Source organism: Lepeophtheirus salmonis, chromosome 3 (genome assembly GCF_016086655.4).
Source record: "Lepeophtheirus salmonis chromosome 3, UVic_Lsal_1.4, whole genome shotgun sequence".
NCBI lineage: Eukaryota > Metazoa > Arthropoda > Copepoda > Siphonostomatoida > Caligidae > Lepeophtheirus > Lepeophtheirus salmonis.
In genome coordinates, this window is record NC_052133.2 from 16,108,485 (window position 1) to 16,131,055 (window position 22,571).

At 31.3% G+C, this 22,571-nt stretch overlaps 1 protein-coding gene and 1 long non-coding RNA gene across 2 annotated transcripts in view; one reads left to right on the forward strand and one right to left on the reverse strand.

Moving 5' to 3' along the window:
• Window positions 1–795: 795 nt before the first annotated feature.
• Window positions 796–22,195, reverse strand: LOC121114044 (uncharacterized). The gene is made up of 2 exons (XR_005863196.1): window positions 22,068–22,195; window positions 796–1,630 (listed from the first exon to the last, which is right to left on the reverse strand). It is a non-coding gene; the product is annotated as an uncharacterized lncRNA (long non-coding RNA).
• Window positions 2,580–22,571, forward strand: part of LOC121114043 (NACHT and WD repeat domain-containing protein 2) — a 29,142-nt gene continuing 9,150 nt past the window's right edge. The window contains exons 1-26 of the mRNA XM_071887076.1: window positions 2,580–3,019; window positions 3,359–3,778; window positions 3,846–4,162; window positions 4,221–4,272; window positions 4,334–4,477; window positions 4,534–4,636; window positions 4,700–4,924; window positions 5,148–5,252; window positions 5,306–5,666; window positions 5,733–5,839; window positions 5,896–6,005; window positions 6,057–6,178; window positions 6,238–6,351; window positions 6,403–6,595; window positions 6,649–6,770; window positions 6,829–7,005; window positions 7,799–8,047; window positions 8,119–8,343; window positions 8,412–8,655; window positions 8,764–8,936; window positions 9,006–9,105; window positions 9,167–9,652; window positions 12,086–12,207; window positions 15,032–15,127; window positions 15,197–15,280; window positions 16,860–16,962. Of these exons, the coding sequence (XP_071743177.1) occupies window positions 2,828–3,019; window positions 3,359–3,778; window positions 3,846–4,162; window positions 4,221–4,272; window positions 4,334–4,477; window positions 4,534–4,636; window positions 4,700–4,924; window positions 5,148–5,252; window positions 5,306–5,666; window positions 5,733–5,839; window positions 5,896–6,005; window positions 6,057–6,178; window positions 6,238–6,351; window positions 6,403–6,595; window positions 6,649–6,770; window positions 6,829–7,005; window positions 7,799–8,047; window positions 8,119–8,343; window positions 8,412–8,655; window positions 8,764–8,936; window positions 9,006–9,105; window positions 9,167–9,652; window positions 12,086–12,207; window positions 15,032–15,127; window positions 15,197–15,280; window positions 16,860–16,962 (4,746 nt within the window). The 5' untranslated portion in view covers window positions 2,580–2,827. The remainder of the gene's footprint in view (window positions 3,020–3,358; window positions 3,779–3,845; window positions 4,163–4,220; window positions 4,273–4,333; window positions 4,478–4,533; window positions 4,637–4,699; window positions 4,925–5,147; window positions 5,253–5,305; window positions 5,667–5,732; window positions 5,840–5,895; window positions 6,006–6,056; window positions 6,179–6,237; window positions 6,352–6,402; window positions 6,596–6,648; window positions 6,771–6,828; window positions 7,006–7,798; window positions 8,048–8,118; window positions 8,344–8,411; window positions 8,656–8,763; window positions 8,937–9,005; window positions 9,106–9,166; window positions 9,653–12,085; window positions 12,208–15,031; window positions 15,128–15,196; window positions 15,281–16,859; window positions 16,963–22,571) is intronic.

A 22,571-nucleotide genomic window follows, 5' to 3' on the forward strand; every position in this document is an offset into this window, starting at 1 on the left:
TTTTAAAGGGTCTAGTTTTCAATTACACACCCGGTAGTAATGATGACCTACATATTTTATATACTTAGTATATAAATTATTAATACTCCCCCTAGAACAAATTTCAAATTATTGCACCCCCACCCCTCCATTTCAAACTCCACCTATGCTCTTAAGGCTTTAAAGCTTTAAAACCATTTCCATATACTCGTATGTCTAAACAAGTCTTAACATATTTTTAATTAAAATATTGATTATGTATTTTTTCTATGGATCTTTAAAAAAAAATTATTTAAGGTCACATGTGTGCCAACTATGGTACACTTCGTCAGTTTCTAAAATTTTCGGGTACACATTGCAATGAACTTGTTAATTGCAATTTCAAACTCAACTCAGTTAACTTGAAGTTAAAAAACTTGAAGCTTAAATTTACAAACATTCTTTATTTCTAATTATAATTATAATGATTTAAGAGCCATTTATGTAACTGAATTTTAGTATTGATGATGACTGAATCAGCACTGGGGAATCGTACTCCGAATTGGAACTTCAATTATAAATAATTGCAACTTCAAACTCGAACTAAAAAGACTCGCAACATGACTTGGACTCGTAAAAAATTACTTGTGACCATCATTGATTCGAACATTCATTGCTTAAAAATTCGCAAGCCAAATTTTTTTCAACAAGTGTTTATAAAAGTAATGCTTATTAAAGGAAAAATAAGTTATTTGTCTACGAAGATATCTTAAGTATTAGAAAATAATTAAAAATTGAATCGTATAAACATGATTATGAATAAGTAATCTAAAAACATATTACATATATTGTGTATTTCGATTTCAAACAAATGGAGGAGTAAGCATAATTATAATTACAAATTGTAAACACAGTTAATGAATAAGATATATATCAAAGTTGTACATTAAAAATAAAGTAAAAAAATATATATTGAAAAAGCATATTCTAAACTAATTGTTTTCAAATTTTAAAAGGTTGTGTGGCCTTCCGCGAAAAAGTTCCGTCATTTTTCTAGGAAATACGTATTATATTATGTATATATTATTAATAATATGAGTATACTTGCATTATGATTTTAAATGACATGCATATTAATTTACTTGAATGAATAAATGGACAAAATAATTGGTGGCATGATTAAATTAATCATCATACACATATACATTCAATCTCAAATTTCGAGTAACAATGATGAAATATATATACATATACACAGAGGATATATAATTTTTTAGAGGAATCCGTTCATTGTCCAAATATATGGGGTAATAGTCTTGAGTTAGCATCGTGATGTGAAAGCTCTGGATTCCAATTTTCTGCCCATTCTTGCTCAAAGACAATCATTTCATTATTTTTAAAATTGTTTTCATCTCTAGCACGAATGAGAATCTCCCCATCAAATTCTTCAAAGCTACATACTTTCCGTTCATCCATGAGACGAGTTAAAAGAAGTCTTGTGATTCTTCTACCATCGTAGATGTTGCAAGTTGCCTCTGCTATTTGTCGAAAGAGTTTACCCTTTCTCTTTATGCTATGATCCCTCACAACCGATAATTGCCGACCTACAACGTCAGACTCCTCCAAAATAGACATTGTTTGTTTTTTTACTCAAGGAAGCCGAAACCAATCTCTAAATAAATTAAATTTTAATAATGAAAAATTAGTTTACAAGTTAAAAATTAAATTAAATTTAAAAAGGACAATTTCCGTATACATTAATTTTGATAAACATAAACTAGATCTTTAAACTATGTAAATATACAATTTAAAAGCTTTCTAAAGTATCAATACTATACCAATATCTATCAGACTTTCCATGTTTGAGTGTCAATATATATATAATTATCCTTTTGGAAAAAAAAGATTACTTGTATTTTGACAGTTAAAATAAATTAACTTTTGTGGTATGCAGTTTTAAATGAATGATTTAAAAATATTAGGTAACTTGTACGTACAAGTTTATGCAAAACTTTCAATGAGTTTTGAATATAAAAATGTTTTACCATATTTAACATTATGTTATAAACATAAACCAAAATGTATCCTGCTTTAGGCTTATTTTAATAATTACAAACAATGTGTAAATTGTTATGAGTATGTTGCAAAACCAAACAATTACTATGACTTAAAAACAACATGGCATAATGACAATACAATATTTACAACACTCCATGTTTATGTATAGTTACAATCATAATGCAGCTCAATTTTGATTTCGAAGAAAACAACCTTGAAACAATGATTAATTTTTCATAAGTCATTGTAGATTTCGATAAATATGTAATAGACACATGTAAGTTCTTTTATACAAAAGTACATAATATATCCTTTTTATATCGATCCAATTATGACTTTATAAACTTCCCTTAGTTCTAGTACGAATCACAGAGCAAACTGTTGATTTTTGTTTGAACATGTTATTTGAATAGCCTGGATTTACACATGGACTACAATTATGGGTGATTTATGTATCTATAACTATGTTCCTTAAGCATATAATTATAGCTTATTGTCTTTTACTTCAAAAAAGGTCCTTCAAAAATTATTGATCAAACCCTCTATTCATTGACATTAGTATTTTAACATAAAAATAAATTATATTGGTCAAGGGTAAATTATGAAGTGATATTTATGTTATGAAAATAAAAGTCAATGTTCATAGAAATGTTGTAAATAATAATACCTTAGACTTTTTTTCGTATAACAAGCAATGGCTTGTATTTACTTCCTTGGAGTTAGTTGAGTCTTAGAGAGCGAAAAGCATAAAAATAAGGGAGGGAAACTTTCAAACTAGAAACTTCTCATTCAAAGCTCTTCATTTGAAGTCATGGACGACAAGACAATAGATCGAATATTTGCTGGTAATTTTGAAGGTCTTCCAGAGCTATGCAATACAGTTGTAAAGATATATATTTGTTCTACATATACGGATATGACATTGGAAAAGAATACTCTGCAATCCGAGGTGTATCCAAAGTTGAGAGAATACTGTCGGGAACGGCATGGCCTTGAGTTTCAAGTGAGTTAAATGTAATAAATTATTTAGGATATCCAAGATTTCATCTGTAACAACTCATCACTTTGTGTAGTTATATCCATCCAATTTATTCTTAGAATGCTAATTTACAAATCAGCAAATACCAATACTAGCTTTTAAGAAACTTTAAATCCCAATTTTTATATTGTAGAAGGAAATTTAAAGATTGAAAAAACAGTTTTGAGAAGATGTTTGAGACAATTTGTATTCATGTTACAAAAGTTATAATGATCCGTTTGTAATTGAAGATAAATATCAGATCAAGATATTATCTCTCATTTATGAAATGAAAGCCTTCATTTGTTATTCTTGAAATTCTAGATAGTTGATATGAGATGGGGAATTCGAGATGATGCAACAGATGACCACATGACAACCCATATATGCCTGGAAGAAATTCGAAATTGCCAGAAGACTTCCCTGGGACCAAATTTTATATTTTTAGGAGGTCAAAAATATGGATATCGGCCAGTTCCTACCTTTATTCCTCACGACGAATTTAATTTGATTTTAAACATGTTAAAAGAGTTTGAAAAGAACACTGAAATACTCACAGATTGGTATGAAAAAGATACAAACTCAATTCCTGTAATGATGATACTTCAGCCTATTTCAAGTCATTATCCTAATTTCCTCAATTCTCAAGTGACAAAGCTACAAAGTGAGGATCAAGAGAAATGGTGGAGAACACTCTGTAAATTACAGGAAACACTTCGAGAAGCAGCTTATAATTTGTTCAAGGTACATTTGCAACTTAATCTTTCGTCAATCATTTTATCCCATATTCACCCATTTTGATTTGGAGTAGTCAGGACGACTCGATGAAGAGACCTATTATAGATATCAATTCTCAGTCATTGAAAGAGAGGCTAATCTGGGGATATTGAAGGTAGAGGATACTAAAGCTCATTGCTTGGCTTTTTTTCGCACCATCATGAATATTAATACATCTGATAAAACCATTACTGGGAAACCTGCTCACTACTTGGATATGGAAAATCGACAAATCAATAAAGCTGCATCATTGCTTCTCACAAGCCTCAAGGATGATAAATTAGTGAAAAAACTTGAAAAAGGAAATTCATTTAGATATGAAGTCGAATGGGTTGGCGTTACTGAGATCAAGTAATATTCTTTTTTTTTTTTAAATCAAAAGCTATTTTTGATTATTGCTTCTTCCTAGTGTTGAATTAAGGGATGAGTACTTGTATAAATTCGTGGTTGATTTCTATAAAGTAATGAATTCTCTTATTCCATCTATTTAAATGAGTCATTCTAATTTTTGTTCAAATATAGAGCGTTATCCGTTTAATTGACAAGGCCATGAAAAAAGTCGATAATTCAACCAGAGGAGTACTTGCACATGAGATTGGAAAGCATATGAATTTATGTGTTGATGGTAGTCCCTTTTTCTATGGACAAGAAGACAATTTGGAGAAGGTATTTTTTTTTTTTTTTAAACATTTTTCTTCAGCAATAATATATCTAATGAGTAGGTGAAAGATTATGTAAAAGGAGAGTCTAGAGGATGCTTATTGGTTTATGGAAGATCTGGAACCGGAAAATCCTTTCTCATGGGAAAAATTGCAATGTCAGTTCGTAAGTTACAATTATATTCATTAATCAGATATTCGTAATAGTTATTAATATATATTTTTACAGATTTGTGGCTTGCTCCACTCATCCCAATGATGGTTATTAGATTCATAGGCTCAACATCTGCATCATCTAGCATTGAACTTGTTCTTTTCAGCATTTGCAAACAAATTTGTTACAATTTGGAAATCTCATTAGAGGAAGTTCCTGAAGAATTTGTTCCCTTGAAAAATTTCTTCAAGTCTCTTTTAGAAAAGGCTTCTGAAACTAACTTTGTGGTAATTATAATGGGTAAATAAATCAATTTTTCTGCCAATTATCCCTTCATCAACTACTTATTGAATTAATTTATGTTTGTACAATTCAATTGACTTAAAAGCCTTGGGTATTGTTATTCTACAGTTGAATTTAACCCATTTATATTAAAATATATATTATAATCTAATTCGGATTTGATATAATGGGTTACAGTTGTAAAAGAGGCTATTGGAAACTTATTATTCTATGTTTACAGATTCGGTTGAAAAGTTCTTTGTGAATATACATGAAAATGGAATAACTTCATGGTTGCCCCAAAATCTCCCACAAAATGTCAAAATCGTTTTATCCTTCAAAATAGGTAAATCATCTATTTAAAATGGAAATTTATATTTAATTAAGCCTCCTGAAAAGACTCAAAAATGTCTTTGGAGGATATTAACTCGGTTGTTAAGGGTATATGTGAGGAAGAATCGAACCATTTACTCTTGGGGGAACTTGGCTATGATCTTGCCATATCTATTCTTAAAAAATGGATGTGTACTATGAGCAATCGGAGGTTAACCCATTTCCAATGGAGGACTGCCATGAACGCTGTTGCTGTATGCTCTACACCTCTATTTCTTCGACTTTGTTATTCACAAATGAAATCCTGGAGAAGCTACACCATCCCTGAAGAAACTAAGCTTCCCTTTTCTGTGGATGCTTTTGTAACTCTGCTATTTGATCAGATAGAGTTTAAGTGTGGAAAACAACTTGTTAGTCGAACGGTTAGGTACATATGTTTTCCTTCAATGTATCTAAGGTGCTGATTGTTATATTTTATATTAATTATCCTTAGCTACATCACAGCTTCAAGACATGGTTTAACAGAGAGTGAAATAGTAGATATTCTATCATTGGACGACATAGTTTTACACGAAATTTTTACTTATACGAAGCCTCAAGGTAAACTAAAAAGTCCCTTCTAGTATTACTAGTAATATATATTTACATCCCCTCAGTTAGGAGATTACCTCCAATATTATGGACAAAAATTAAGCGAGAACTAGAAGGATATATTACTGAAATCGAAACTGATGGAACCAAGGTTATAGTTTGGGCTCATTCTCAGGTAAAAATTGAAATTTCCTTCTACATATTATTAGACTAATGTTGAATAAAGTTCAAAGATGTTTGTTCCAAGAGATACCTTAGGCATGATGACAACTTCTCATGCAGTTTATATTCAAATATGTCAGAGTTTTTCCTTGGGCAATGGAGCAATGGGGTTGAAAAGTCTTTTAAGTAATATTAAATTCTAAAATTTTATGAATAAAAGGATTCATGTATAATATTTTTTATAGATACTCTCAAGTGCAAGCACAGCGAATGGGATTATCCGACAGGGAGGATAAAGCTGATAGGAAGGTCCCTTCACAGCCTAATGTATTTATTTCTCCAAATGGAAAAGTATCAAGGTAAAGATGATTTATATTATCTTTCTATATACAAATATATTTATCTTTCAGATACAACTTTCGAAAATTTAGCGAGTTACCCTATCACTTAGTCAAATCCAACCGTTTCTCTGATCTGGCAGAACACGCACTCTTTAATTATGATTGGCTACATTCCAAAATATCTGGATCTTTGATGAAACATGTACTGGATGACTTTATTCATGCATTATCCGCAATATCTGATAAAAAACTATATCGACAAGTAAAAAAACTCTTCAATCAATTAGAATGATAAACATCGTCGAAATTATGTAGATTTTTTTAGTGTCTGGAGTCTTGAGGCTCAGTAGAGGAGTATTGGATAAATTTCCTGATATGATAGGTCCACATTTAGTCGCTAGACTTCTTCCTGAAATCAGAAACCATCATTATATTAAGTAAGACTTGTATTATTTTTCAAATAGTTATTTCATTTAGAATTTAATCTCGAATTAGAAACTTAGTGTACCAATGCGATTCGGAATCATCGAAGCATAATTCTCTTATACCTGTCAATCATTGTTTACCAAGCCCAGGTGGACCTTTAAAATATTTATTGGAAGGTCATAGCTTTGCAGTTTTTGGATCTTCCTTGACTAGTGATAAAAGATACATCATTTCGGTATCGAATAAGTAAGTGTAATGCCAATTTTTGTACATATCATTTTATTTCGTTCAAGGATTTTTAAGACACAAAAATAGGAAATATTTATACCCTGGGCTCCTGCTTTCTGAATCCAATCTTTATATATAAAATAGCAAAAAATCCAAAGAACACAAATGTCCAAGTGATACAGAGATAGATAGACGTAAATACCACGGGACCATATTCACAATAACCAGATTTTTTGGGATCATGTGATTGCCATTCCCATAAATTTGGTACCATCATGACCACCCCTGCAATCAAAATGGCAATCTGAGTCACCATGAGAAGCCTACTAATGAGTTTGAGGACATTTAATACATTTTTGGCACTTCGTGGAATAGTATCTTCTGGCCCTAAATGTGTTGTGATGTAAGCTAGGATTTGTTTAGCAACAACCCCCATGATCCCTAATGTTAAAGATACAGAGCCCGCAACGAGTAAATATTCAGGAAGATCAAATGTGCAATCTTCTGGTTTCATATGACTACCCATAATTAACATTCCTTGAGCAACAGGCATTAAAACAATGCTTACAGGGATTATTTTTGACTCAACATCGTCCAAACTCTCTATGGCGGAATGATGTGTACTAGGATCACTTGTAAGATCATGCTCACTGTGATCATGATGAAATCTGCTTGTATGGCTCAACAAGTCCATATCATATCAAAACAATATAATTTTCAATTTTTAAATTAATTCGAAACTACTTATTTTCCTAGATTATAATTATGTATTATTATTTTTGACTCCATTTGTTATTTATTATAATTTTAGATTCATTTCATGGGATATTGAGTCGAGTGAAGTTTGTCGTCATGTGGATCCAAAAACGGAAGGGATAATGATGGAACTAACAATCACGGATGACAATCGCTATGCTGCAACTTATAATAGCTCAAACAACATGATCATAATTGATATCATGCACGGAGATTTTTTAGTCATTCCACGACCATTGGAGCAAATTCTTGGAATATCTACAACAAATGATTACATAATTATCTATAATAATTTCAAATATAGGTCTGAAGGCTTTTGAGTATTTGATCTTATGAAATATTAATCCATTATAAACATTATTTATTATACCTAAGGATCTTTGACTTTGAAGGAACTCACCTAAAAGAATTTATTTTCCCCCTACAAGATTATGATATTCTAAAACTTCACTATTGCACAGATGATCTTCAAGTGACTTTACATTGGCATAGCGAGGCTGAAATGGAGGATTCTCGAATATACATTCGAGTTTGGTCTAATGGAAAACCATCTGAATTTGTTCAAGTCTTTAATTGCGTTTTCTTTTTAGATATGGGAAAGTAAGAATAAATAATAATTCATTAATTGTCTCTTGATTTAATTTCTATTAACGTTTGGCTTCTTTCAGGTTTATTTCATACTTTTCCTGTTATTTTTCCAAACCAGGCGATCTCTATAAAGGAGTATCCCAAAATCACAATTTTCAAATCATAAAGACATTTCAATCCGTACCTGACTGCATCATCACCAAGGAAGAGCCAATTTATAGTGGGAATCATGATGTATTTAGTTTGTCAACTCATGATAACTACCTCATAGCCACGACTCCAAACTCTTTTTTACTTATATCACTAAATAAGGAAAGTCTAAAGGTTTTTTTTTTAATTCAAGACAATAGACTAGGAATAAAAATTGAATCCCTGTCTATAATCTTTGTACTGATAATTCCATTATAAATTACATTTATTATTATTTTATAGATGAAGGATGTCAAAAGGTTAAAGCTACCCTCTGACTTACAAAATGTTCGTAAAAAATTAAATGAGTCCAATCATTGCATCCTTGCCTCTAATGAATTCAACTCTCATTTGGCGATTGCTGCAGTAAGGAAAGACATATTCGTTTGGGACTATCAAAAGGAGCAGTTATTAAGGTTTAATTTAATTATAGAATTATATTTAAGAGTTGATTTCGATCGAATAAATATTATCGTGTATTTTAGATCTTTTAATGGGCATAGTCGTAGAATAACCAAAATGCATAGCTTATGTGAAAATACGTATAATATATTCATTACTTCCTCCATGGATCGAACTGTTAAAGTAAAAATGACCTCTTTGACCTTCAGTAAGGATGTAATAATATTTTATCCTCACTATGTAGATATGGGATATCAACACAGTCCTAGAAGCCGTTCATACCTTGGACGTTATGGAGCTCTCCATCGATGACATCATCATTTTTGAATCATCCAATTTAATTATTTCTTTAACGCGGAATAGAATAGCACAATGGAATTTAAGAACAGGAGAGCTTACTGGAGTGTTTGAAAATCCTGGAGGGGCTGCTTTTGATAAAATGGAGCTTTCTCCAGATGGGAAATATTTAGCTACGTCTGATTGTTCCAGTCTATTGATTTGGAATCTCAAGGCTCGAGTAGTTTTATTCCGTGAAAATATCGAGAATATACGACAATTGGTGAATTTATCTTCGTATGGGCTTCTTTCTGTGTCTTTAAACGTTTCTATAGACAAAGAAGAGGGTTCTAAAGAGGCTGTAGTTAAGAAATCGTTTAATTTATTCTCAAGGAATTTGGTGAACGGTCGTAAAATGTTTAGTTTGGACGTGCCTGTCAGATTTGTTTTAGATGTAAGTTTTCATTTCAAAGTGTATTGTGTGTCATTGATAAATATCATTTATCATAATATGAAGTAAACCTTGAAATACCACTGCGTCCATCCAATTCATACTTCCCTTATTGGTCCTAACCGAACATGATTTTGTGACATCGTTTGTAACTCTTGATATGAATTTATCCATTTTTTTTTTTTTTAATTTCCTTAGTCTTACATTATATTCTACAAAGACAGCATGCAGCAACATGACTTCCTTTATCCAAAAGCCAAAATCAAAAAGTTTCATAAATCAAAAAATGTATATTTTTGTTCCACCCTAATAGTAAATATTTAATGTTTTGTTTTACACATTTTATAAAACCAATCAGATAGTTGACGTCCCACCATACAATGAACTTCGGTATTTAAATACCTGGTGATTTATTTCATTTTTTTATTTCTCTTAAAATAATTTTTCCATTAGATCTTTTAAAGAGACGGTTATTTTATACTTATATATTTTACAATTCAAAAGCTAAATTCAATGTTGCATCTTTGAGAAGGAATTAGTTATTAGCATTTAAAAAAAAAAAAGAATATTCTATAAGAACCCATTTTTTGTTTTTTTGTTTTGATATGTATAAGTGAAGTAGTATAATGAAATCCATTATTTTTTCAATAGATGGCTTTAGATTACTTAAGCCATATATACAGTATGTCCAAAAATTGATGGTGGTATTCAAAATATCCATTTTATAGTTTAAAAAAACAAACAAAATAAATGGTCGGAATAAAATGAAATTGGGGTGATATAATCATTGGGCAATATTAAAGTTAGCAAAGTTCCCAAACTAGTGATTTCAAAAATTTTGACCAAAAAGAGGCAATTCACAAGGAAACTTGCAGCAAGATTGACTTCAAGGGGCTATCCAATATCCAAGTCATCTGTCCACAACTACCTGAAGCAACTATCTGAATGCTTTGCAATACAAAACTCGTCAGCACCCCGAACTTTCAGAAAACCAAAGGAAGGCCCGACTTCAATTCTGTCGTGAGCGGAAACACTGTACTGCAGATGACTGGAAATGTATCCTCTTCAGTAATAGATGTGGAACCCACTCCAGTAATAGATGTGGAACCCACTCCAACTGTGAAATTTCCTCTTAAAATTCAGGGTTGGGCCGTTATCAGCCACCAGACAGAGTCAGATCTTCACCTGATTCCACAAAACCAAACTATGACGGCCGAGTACTAAGTAACGGAGATCCTCAGTAAGTCTCTAGTGTCAGCTTTGTCTCCTACTGAAGAAACTGGACCTCCTTGGAAGAGGAAAATGTTGTCTGACATATCAAGAGCCATTTTCCAGCAGGGTGGTGTCCCTGCTCACCATTCTTAAAAGGCACAAAAGGGATGTTCAGACAACTTGGATACCTACCAAGAGTCCTGATTTGTCTCCCATTGAAAATTTGTGAGCATTGGTCCAGAGGGCACTCAATGAAAATGCGCCGGCAACTTCAAAGTATGAATTTTAAAAAAATTGACAAAAGCTTGGGAAAAAATTTATCCAGATATTGTGTGAAGGGATGCCAAAACGCATAAAAAAATGTAAGGTCGTCTTATTGAGAAGCAAATAAAAATTTTCGCCAACAAAAATTACTTATTGAGGTTATTTCATGATTTTTTTTTTTTTACACCACCATCAATTTTTGGACAATCTGCATATCTCATAGTGTATAAGTTTGATCTATTTACGCTAGTTGTCCCAAAAGAGATTAGATTTCGTACTAAAAAAACTTCTTAGTCAGACAATAACAAAACTGTCAAAGTATTTTTTGAGAGGGCACCAAAGCACACATGCTAAGAGAAAATAAGTCATATCTAACAGTTAAACATGCAGTAAATTGTCTGGTATTTTAAGGGTTAATTCATACTCTTGAATAGGGTTGTATCGATCCTTATTTAGGACTCTATAAAGAGGCTAAAAAAGAAAGAGGAGACAAGATGGGTCAATTAAAAAGTAAACAAATCTATGTACATAATGAATTACGGTTCTTGACTCATGTAACCCCCATAAAAAATATATAATATAAATACCCTTCGTAGATGATAAAAATATGTATTTATGTTTTATGGTTTTCTAGAGCATACTTATGATTTAGATAGTTTGAACTATGGTTTCAATTAATAGTTTATTTTCCTGGTCCTGTAATTCAATCCTAAAACTAATTAGATTCGTTCTTTGATCACGTCACTCAACTTTATTTCTTCTTTTTTTATATCAGTTCTAGTATTCACTAGAAGGGCCGATCCCAAGTAATGATAGGAACGGTCCTAAGAATGGGCTGGACCAAATAAATAAGGACTGATACAACAATACTCTTTTAGGGCATACACATAATTGAACAATTGATGCAAATAACTCTATCTCTCTCTGAATTTCTTGGTTTAATATTTGATGTCTTTGCAGATTGTGATAACTCGAGATCAAAACTTCATTATTACAATGGGCATAGATAAACTTAAAGGAACCGACGCTGTTTATGTACATCATACCAAGAAAGGAAGTCTAGCTCATAAAATAACGCTCAAGTAATTTCCTTTTTTATTTAGTGCTATTATAATGGGTACATGCTTTGAGATATGTTTGTGTGTGTATTATATATATATATATATATGTGTATGTATTTATAACTCCCAAAATGAAATATTAGCAACGGAAATCTCAAGAGTAAAACGTACAAGTAAGAAATGTTTCAAAGTCATAAATATCATATTTATTCGTGTGTATGTATAGGTACTTTCTTTATAAAAACTTTTTGGATGCTTTGAAGGTGTCGATGAATTTCCTATAAATTATATCAACATTGATACAAACATAGCTATAATCTTATACAAATGCGTATTAATTAATTGCTTAAAAAAACTATAGTCCACCCTAGATCATATAGTACGTTCATAATAGTACAAGGTCATTTTTCATTTTTATCTTATGACTTTTTTTGGGGGGGTAGGATTTTTTTCCCCAGAGTACTTAAAATATCATTTTGTATACAAAAAGTTAGTCTAAAATTTAATTTATATATGAATTAATTAGTAGGTTATTTTATACAATAGGTTGATGGATTGTTTTTTGAAGGAATATGTATGCACACTGTACAGGATGTTATAATAAATATTGGAGAATTGATTTTGGTCTAATTCCTGATATACGGTGAAATAGAGTCATGAATATCGAAAATAAATATTTAAATTTACTAATTATATTTAGTTTTAAATATATTATTTATTATTTCAAAATTACAAAAGTCAAATAGAATCATCCCAAATTTTCTCATGTAGTATCAACTAGATAATCGTTATGGAAAGTTTCAATATACTGAAATAGATGCATATCATTCATATCTCATATACGTTGTACCTATAGAGACTCAAAGGAGTATTGAGGACTAGGTAAACTTTATTTGACTCTTTGTAGAAGGTCTACGAGATCCGAAATGAAATAATAAATAATTTATTATTAATAATAAAGTTTAAATAAATTAGCTGTGAAAGTAATTAAAATTGTTTACTTATCTAAATTTATCAATCCATACAGCAGCTATCATAATTTTAATGACTATACTGCCCATGCTGCATTTAATTTTTTCCAAATTCTTTGGACAAAATTTAATAGATATAGCAAGAGAAAGATTATTATTGCATGATATAATTACTGAATTAAATTCAGAATCTTAAATTTTTGTGGGTTTCATTTTAATAAATTATTAGTTCTAATCCTAAAACTTGCTTGCTTTAAGCATCCCTTGTACATAATGGGTATTTGAATTTATCTATGTATCCTTATCATTTAAAACCCCAACTATTTAGTAAGAGTGGAATGAAACTGAAGGAATTTTTACTATTAATTATATATAAATGATCACTATGTGTAATTATGTTCCACTTTATCATTATGACTTGTTATTTAATACCCAGAGTGAAAAAGTAGAAACATCTTTTGTTAGATTCAATTCCACACATTCGCCAAGGAGTCTCTCTCTATTATCTTCTATTTGATGAATAAGGCGTATGATAATTGAGAAGCACTCATCCTAAGAAATGACAGTCAATATATAGTAGTAATTGCAATAATTGACAATACTAGGATTAAATCTTTGTTTGAATGTTAAGAGGGATACAGGATTAACCCTGAATAATCCTTCCATTTCATTTCTTTAATTGAATTGAGTGAAATCAGATACAAGTCTTCTTCGTTCCTTGTTCTAGTTCTCAAATAGGGAGTGACCCTTTTGAGTAACTTAGACTTAGCTTCATATGCTTCACAACGAGGTGGAAGATTCTCAATTGGTTTGAATGTCTTTCATAAAATGAAATACATTGTCATGATTGTAGAATCAAGAATTTAGATGAACGATTGTAGAGACAGATCCGTAGGAGAGGGACTCAGTACTCCAATTCTTTGAAATAAGGAGAATCTATAGTGTTGCTGGATAAGAGCCTACTCCAGGAGACATATGTCTGGCCTACTTTTTTATTAGGGGAAATATGGATTCCTTAAGTCTATAAACGTGGAGTAAATTAGGAAGATGAATTAAATGGATGACTGAATATAAGTACATAGTAGACATCAACAGCTGACATGTTTTCTTGACTCACTATGGTAGAGACATTGAGTGAAGCCAAATTCTAGTTTACATGATTAGGGATTCTTATTTTGACTAAAGATCTGTTTAGACTAAATGTAAGATCATTCTCGAAGAATCATTTATTAGTTGACATAATTATGATAACAATTAAGGTAAATGAATATTTGTTTTTTTGTTTTGTTTTCTAAAGTCCGATTAATTGTCCCATCTTGTGGCTATGATTATATGTTTGTTTGATTATACCGTATTAGCAAATGAGTAAAGATATAAAAATTGTCAAAATCCTAGTATTATTAATTTCATCATCTATGACAAGACGAAATGTACTCGTCAAATTCGTTGACGAATACATTTCGTCTTGTTTGACAGTTACGAGAAAAAAACGAAATGAAATCATTTTTTGAATGGTTCGACTGACTAAAACAATACTTTCTTGATATGATGAAATTAAGATGATACTAAATGAAACGAAGACGGAAAAAATGTAATAAATCGAAATGTGATGAAACATGATTACATTTAACCTGAATCCTTGCGTATATAAATTTAAAAAAAAGTATATGTTGCTAAAAAATCTACGTAAGGAAGACCAACAAGTCGTAAGTAATATTCGATGGGTGATTCAAAAAACAGATCACTGAATCGGAAGAGTTAACACATTCCAAAATGATTTGAAATCATAGTAAATTCATGATAAAAAATATAGAATAGTACAAAATGAATCCCATTCTTTTTTGAAAAACTCACTCATCCACCAAATATTCCAGATATCCCTCATTCAAACGACCCAGTGCTATAGTTCCCTACGAATCCTCCTACATAGTTATCGTTGATTCAGAGAAAGGAAACGTCTTGGATGTAAGGTGAGTAAACTTGATATATATATATAATTTCCAGCATTTGAGTTGACTCATTTTTTATAACTCATATAGACATCGTAAGTTTCTAAAATCAATTTACAAATGGACGGGACAGACTAGTGAGAACGGGAAATTTGGACTTTCATCTCCAACAAGGTAATGTTTTTTTTTGTTTTTTTTTCGTATTCATTTTAAAAAATGAATTACTTAATATTATAAACTCTGGTATAAGATGGTTTCATCATAATGATATTTTATTAATGGGGATTCCTATAGGCAGAGTTTGAAATTGATACAAGGGAGGGGAGGTCATTTTTTCTTCATTTACATATTAAGTATATAAAATAAAGCTGTTCACATAATACATCTTGAGGGTCAAGAAGCCTCCGGCATACACCACCTATGGTAATTCCATGTAAATGTAGGACATACTTTTTGACACCTAACATTTCAGATGTTGTCCAAATTTGAATACAATGTTTGTTTTTATCAGGTACTAGCTGTAGTAACAGGTATTGCCTTGAGTTATTAGGCGTTGACGAACCTACACCCTTTGATTTAATAGTACAGTAAATAACTCCCCAACAAATCCTTGGTTTTACTTTCTGTTTTTCATGAGAACACTCACACGTAGTTACTCACTCAATACTTAGGCATTATCTCATTATCTCCCCAAGAATTAAACATAAAATAATAGTAACAGCTTGAGAAAAAAAAACATCAGAGAACAATATATAAAGTGCACCGTGTGACTGTTTTTCATAAATTCAAAGAAACTTTGCTTTATAGATACATGGAGAGTCTGAATTTCAACGTGTAATTCTATGAACTTCAAAAGTAAAGAGGATTTTGAAGATCGGTATAATTTACTCTGTTTTTGTTACAAATACCCCATGACAAAATATTTCAGAAAAAAAATCTTTTGAAAAATGGACCCATCTAATTGATAATTTGATCAAAGGCCCACTAGAAATTTTAAGTTCAAAATTGCATGAAAAACAGTTGATGGGGTGTAGGCAGTCACTTCTTAGTGTGATTTTTTTTTTTACAAACCCGTTTTTATGGAGTTAGAAAAATGGGGAAGTGTGAGTTTTCTTTTTCTAAGCTGTTGTCATTATTATTTAACTCCTAAATAGTGAACTTCCTTACCTACTACATTCAATTATATTCTTAATCTGATTGAACATGTGTGTGTGCTCATAGAGGATTTATTGCAGAGATATAATTGTAAGTCCTTGTTGGACTCAGAGTAGAACTGAGGATCGACATCGGTGTAGTTCTTGCCAATGTCCTTGTTTATTTCCTTATCCTCCTTCCTTCCTTGTCATAGATGATTCTAGCTGATCTAATAAAACACTATGAGCATTATTCCTTATCTCCTCCAAAACATTTCCTTCTCTCCCTTCTCTTTCGTCATAGCTGATTGTAGCTAATCTAATGAAACATCATGACAGCTAAGATGCTCTCCTGCACAACATTCTTCAAATTGTCAGGGTTACCATATTGATTGTCGGTTTCTTTATTTTTAACATCTGCAAAATAGTCCCGACCAATATCACTATCATTGACATCTAGAAACGTAATTGTCAGCCTCACCAAGTTCCCCCCATCAATATTTCCTTCATTTCAAATTCAATAAATGTCCTTTATTTAAGTACATTGAGTCTATATTTATCATTCTAGGTAATTGTCTATATTTGATCATTCTTCTCATTCTCTTTCTTTTTTTATATAGTGGAGGCCTTTCTATTTTAGACTTGAAAACGGGTTTGATTCATCGGAATTTAATCAATAAATCTATTGAAGGAGTTTTCACCGTCAAATGTGAATTTACAAAGGTATGCACAAATATGTTTATTTTTATTTATTTATTTCAACAGCATTGAGATTGATGGGATATCCATCACGTATCATCTAAACATGTCTTTGCAAAAAATTTATGCGTAAATATTTTGCATGCATTAGGATTAATTGATGACGTTAATAGACCCTGTGTAGTACACAGTTCAGAAGGAAGTGGCTTGCTTATCTGATTAATTAACTTTAATATATGTATGTAATATGATCATATTGATCAATATATTATGTATATTTTTTATTTCAGATGAAAGGTTAAGTGAATATTTTAAATCAAGTTTGAATAGGCTTAAATATAGTCATTATTTAAATTTAAGTGGAGCTGGATATCCCTCATATCTAAGAAATGGATAGAATTGAGAGATGAATAAAGCTTGAGAATGAATTGCAGAGCGTTATCCAACTAACATAAAAATGTACTTGTATGATTTTTTTGTAAGCTCTCTATTTTACTATTATCCATGTCCTCCATTAGTGTTCTGAATGTTGATTGGTTGAACTCAAATTAGCACTTACTAAGTTGTGAACAGTTTTATATCACTATTAAATAAAGATCTACATTTGGGAAGGATTGACGAAACTACAAACCGATTCAGGGCATTTTTGAAGAAAGTTTTAGGATTTCAATAAAGATATCATCCTGTTTAAGCTAATGAATTCTGAAAGACATGTTTAAAATGGATATTTTTTCGCATATATCTACCAAACCTCTCCTTAAAATGAAGGAAAATCAATGGAGTATGAGCCTTGTTTATTTATTAGAAGTTTGTTTGCACATCCGAGGATAGTGGGGCCACTTTGCGTTTAGTATTGTGAATTACGTAATAGTTTGTATGAATCCTGAAGATTTATATTTATTTGTGTATTACGACAACTTAGTACATCTGTGCCATCTTGCGGATATTGTTGTTATTCTAAAATTGGCTCATGCCCTATTAATTGCTAATATCGATTGATTAGTTAATATATGTATGCTGTATTTTTCCAGTACGGACGGACATTAGCGCGATGAATAAGACTGCATTTTCATTATTGTCTTTGGTGCATAAATCTATTTATTAATCCTTTTATTTGTATATTATGCTCACTAGAATATTCGTCTTTTGTTCGGCATAATTATTTGGTGTTTTTCAATACAATAAACCAGTGATGTCCAAACGCAAAGAGATTTTGTCTGACACGCTTGTGAATAGCTGATGGGAATTTTTTTATCATAGATGGTTTATTTTGGGTTACGAAAGATTTGAACGATTTATGGAATTCTTTAAGGATGTAAAGCTCTTTCTAAACATGAAAAATATTATCAATTCTCCCGAGTTAGATGATGACGTCTGGTTCAGTAGGCTTATATATATTTAACTGATCTATCAATGCATGTATATGAAGAAATATTAAGCTACAAGGCAATGGTAAAAATGTTGAAAATAAGTTTTGGGTTATCATCACTTTTGTAAGTAAGCTTTATATTTTCTGACGTGATTTATATTATTAAAGTTTCAAATACTCTCGGAGATTGTAAAATAACCGTGAGGAATAAAGTGATCAATATAAAGCTATCTTAATTGATGATGAAGCCTAAATTATGAAAGTTTTAATCTCTGTGATAGGCCAATTTTCATCAAGATTTGCACAATTTTGGACGCTTGACACGACAAATTTTACCAAACTGAAAATAGATTTGTTTGAATGACTAAACATGAATAATTTGGAAATTGACTTAGTCAAATTCGAATCCAGTTCTATTTTGAAACAAAAGTTTATCAGTTTTAGGGCCAATTTAGAAGAATGTGAGCAATAAAACTTGCTTGGATTTGGCACTTACAATCAAGATGTTTATTTGTTTGGAATATCATTCCTGAAACGTTTGGTGATCTGAAAAGACTCATAAAAGCATGGTTGACAATTTTTTCTTCAAAAATATGCATCTGAAACATTGTTTTCTTCAATAAGTTACATCAAGAACGAACAGAAAAATCGGTTAACTGATTATTTGTGTTTTAGACTATGGTTTAATGGAAAAAAAAAGTCTTTTCATACACCAGCTGAAAAATCTTACCATCCCTGCAATGGACGAATATATTCGTCTTCTAAATATATTCATCGATTTAATTCTGACAAATATTTTGATTGTCCTTATTTTTGCCTCCGTAGAGAACATGTGAGCAAATAAATGTCTACACTAACTATTCATAAACTCAAGTTCCTTTTTCAAGCAAATCCTAAAAACTTATGTCTCCTTTTCGAGTGTGTGCATTTTAGGTAAGTCAATAATAATAGATTTTTTTATCTGTCAACATCCTTCTCATAAATAATATATCTTTTTTATTTTATCTACGTATTTATTTAAATCGATTAATTCCCCTTTCGACATGCATCGTTAGACAAGAAATCTTCTTCTTCGTTTTTGTTATTATTATTCATGGGAAAGGTCCCATAAATTAAGATTTGATGTCATCTTCAGGATTACCTCTTGGAATATTTAATACTCAATATTACTCTGACGAGTACTCCATGACCCATCCCTTCGCTTACAATATACGAGGGCTGTCCTAGAAAGATTTTTTAAGGAACATAAGATTTATTTTTCAATATATGTAGTCTCCTTGCAGCTGTATACCCTTAAAAAAAAATCCAAAAATCCTACTTTGTTGTTGTGAAACTTTGGTAAAGTCTTCAATGAAACTTCTTCATGATATTGTTTTTGCTCGAGTGTGAGGAAAAGCGGCATCCATATTACACACGGATTTATCATGTGCAATTTTTAGATAGTATGTGATGTACCGCACTTTTTGAAATGTTTACATTTTCTACTAGCTTATGCACCTTCAGTCGACGAACCACCAGTGTCACTTTGTTGATTTTCTTCACAATTTCTGGAGTCGTCACCTCATTTTGTCTAACATTGTGACGTTCGTCTTGGCAGCTTGTACGGCCTCTTTTAAAATCAGTTGGCTAAAAGTTTACTTATATAGCAGAAGGAGCAGACTTTTTTTGCTTTTTACTAGAAAATCTAATATTTACTTGTTTTGTCCAAAAATGTAATATTTTTTTGTAATATTATTTATAGCAAAATCACTTTTGTATCGAGTTTGTGAAAGGATTTTGCAGAATACAACCTGCATTATTTAGAAATAGGGTGGTTGGGGGTGATATCTAACTGATCTAGACGTCTTTTTATTAACTATATCGGGTTATTCTCCATGAATCTTCGAGAAAAGGCTCTCCTCACTCTGCTGATGCTCTAAATAATATTAACATTGGCAGACTGTAGAGCATATATATACATTAATTATTTCTAAATTAATTAATAAATATAAAATATTCTTTCAAAATAATTTTAGAAATGGTTAATAACTCAGAAACTAATTAAATGTCATCTCCAAAAAAATATAGTTCAGTAAGTTTATGATGAATTAAGAGTTTACATACCTAACGAGTGGTCACTTAAAATCTGAACACTTTGAATTTTACACTTCAACAAGTTATAATTTATTAATTAACGATAGAATTTCAACAAAACTAATACTATAAATAGATATGTGCCTGAGCTCTCTTAATCATTAATGTAACCGCTCTTAACGGCTATGATGGCTTCCAGACGACGACGGAAGGTATGGCCCTCATTGTGGATGTAGTCCTCTGCCATGACATCCCAGTGCTGGCTGACAGTGGATATGAGGGCTTTGATGTTGGGCTTTGGACACTGCATGCCTCCCCCTCAATATGTACCCAAAATTTGCAGTCGAGGGGGTGGGCATCAGGGCTGTAGTATGGCCAAAAGTGTCAAAAAAGAGTTCAAAAGAGTCTTGCAATGGAGGAGATAATTTTCTTTCATCGTTGGTGTCAAAAGTGGACCTCACAAGTCTCTTTCCACTGACTTTTTTTATATCTCTAGACAGTATGTTGTGAAACCCCGACATTTCTTGCACGGGTCCTAGTGGACTTGAGGTGATTGGCCTAGGCTGTTTTGTTTAAATCCTCCGAGCCCAGTTTGGCCTTTTTGACAAAACCCTTTTCCTCCTCAACGTTTCGGACATGCTGTCGGTGTATGTAGGGGTCCTAAATACGCCTAACTGCTTAGAGTGTCATTTTTTCAACTTGTAAGTAAGCTAGAGAGCTCAGGTTTATTTGATTTGTAACAAATAGTTTATGCTTTAGTGTATCGAAATGTGAAGGAATTTCAATCACTCAACCTTAATTAATTATTGAATTAGTAAGGTTTTAGATTTCAAAAGAGCAAAAATTCGTAAACACTCGAAATATTACAAGGACACTTAAGTTAATGGTTTGGATAAAGACTCCAGTGACGTAGCGGAGGTAAAATATTTGTTCATTGATCTAAAGAGACTGGAGTACCAAATGGTACAATTGCTACTTTACTTCTAAAATCTTAAATTTATTTTGCTGTTACTTGGTAAAGAGACTGTTTAACATCCCGAACGACTTGTCTACAAATGCAGGGCGCTAGTATCGCGACAAAACTCAATAGGATTTCAAACGATAATGATGACTAATAACATTATGAAATGTGAAAATCCAAGCTCAATGGGAAATTTATATCACAAGAAAATGATTCTGCATAGTGATTTGAATATTTGGACATGAATTTAATTTCCTCTTAGTGTTAAACATTAGAGATTATATTAGGTTTTGATTAAATAAAAAACACATTAGTGCTATTCTTGTACATCAAGCAGTCCCTATTGAGCTCACTGTTATACGCAGTGATTAAAATTGTCTGTATAATGGACATGTTTAAAAAAAATTAATAAATACACCGAAAATCAACATGGAATCCCTGACAATTTGAATAATGTGTTCGAGAAGATCAGTTACAATCAATTGTTACTGTGTGTCTTTTATGAGCACACGCAAATGTTCAATCAGGCTTTAAATGTAATTCAATCTATTTAGGAAAAAAGTTCATTACTCAGGAATTAACTAATAATGACAACGGCTAAAAGAAAAAGAAAATTCATTCCTTCGATTACCAATTTAAAAAAACAAGAACAACAGGGCAGCTAAAAAATTCACAGGATTTACGTAACTAGTTATACGTATTAGTAAATGATATCTTTGTACTTACACATTTTACGACTGGGGAAAACCTTGAGTCTTGATGTTTAAGATCACTGGAAAATACATACATCATTTATGAGCAAACGTAAATGATGTATGTATACTCAAATCTTAGAGCATGAACAAAGAGCAAAACAGATACGTATCTATCTTTTATCTGTTGTGCGGTATATATTTATTGATTTAAAAGGGTATGTTGCGTCTGCAAATAATATCAGAGGTACATTGTACATCTGTATATTTGAGTGAGCTGAAATTATGAACAAATTACACCTATGACTGCAATAATTATCATTCTTTTATTAATACATTTGGATACGTAATTCAATGGAACATTAGGCTTGCTTGCTTCTACCTATTAGTTAATAAACAAAAGGGTAAAAAGTGGCGCCATCTTGTAGCAAAATAATGCACCTCCCTAAATGATTGTATTATCAGGGGCGTCTGCAGGATTATATTTAAAAATCCATTGTTAGTCTCAAAAAATTAAATTTTTTAGAAAAAAATTTCA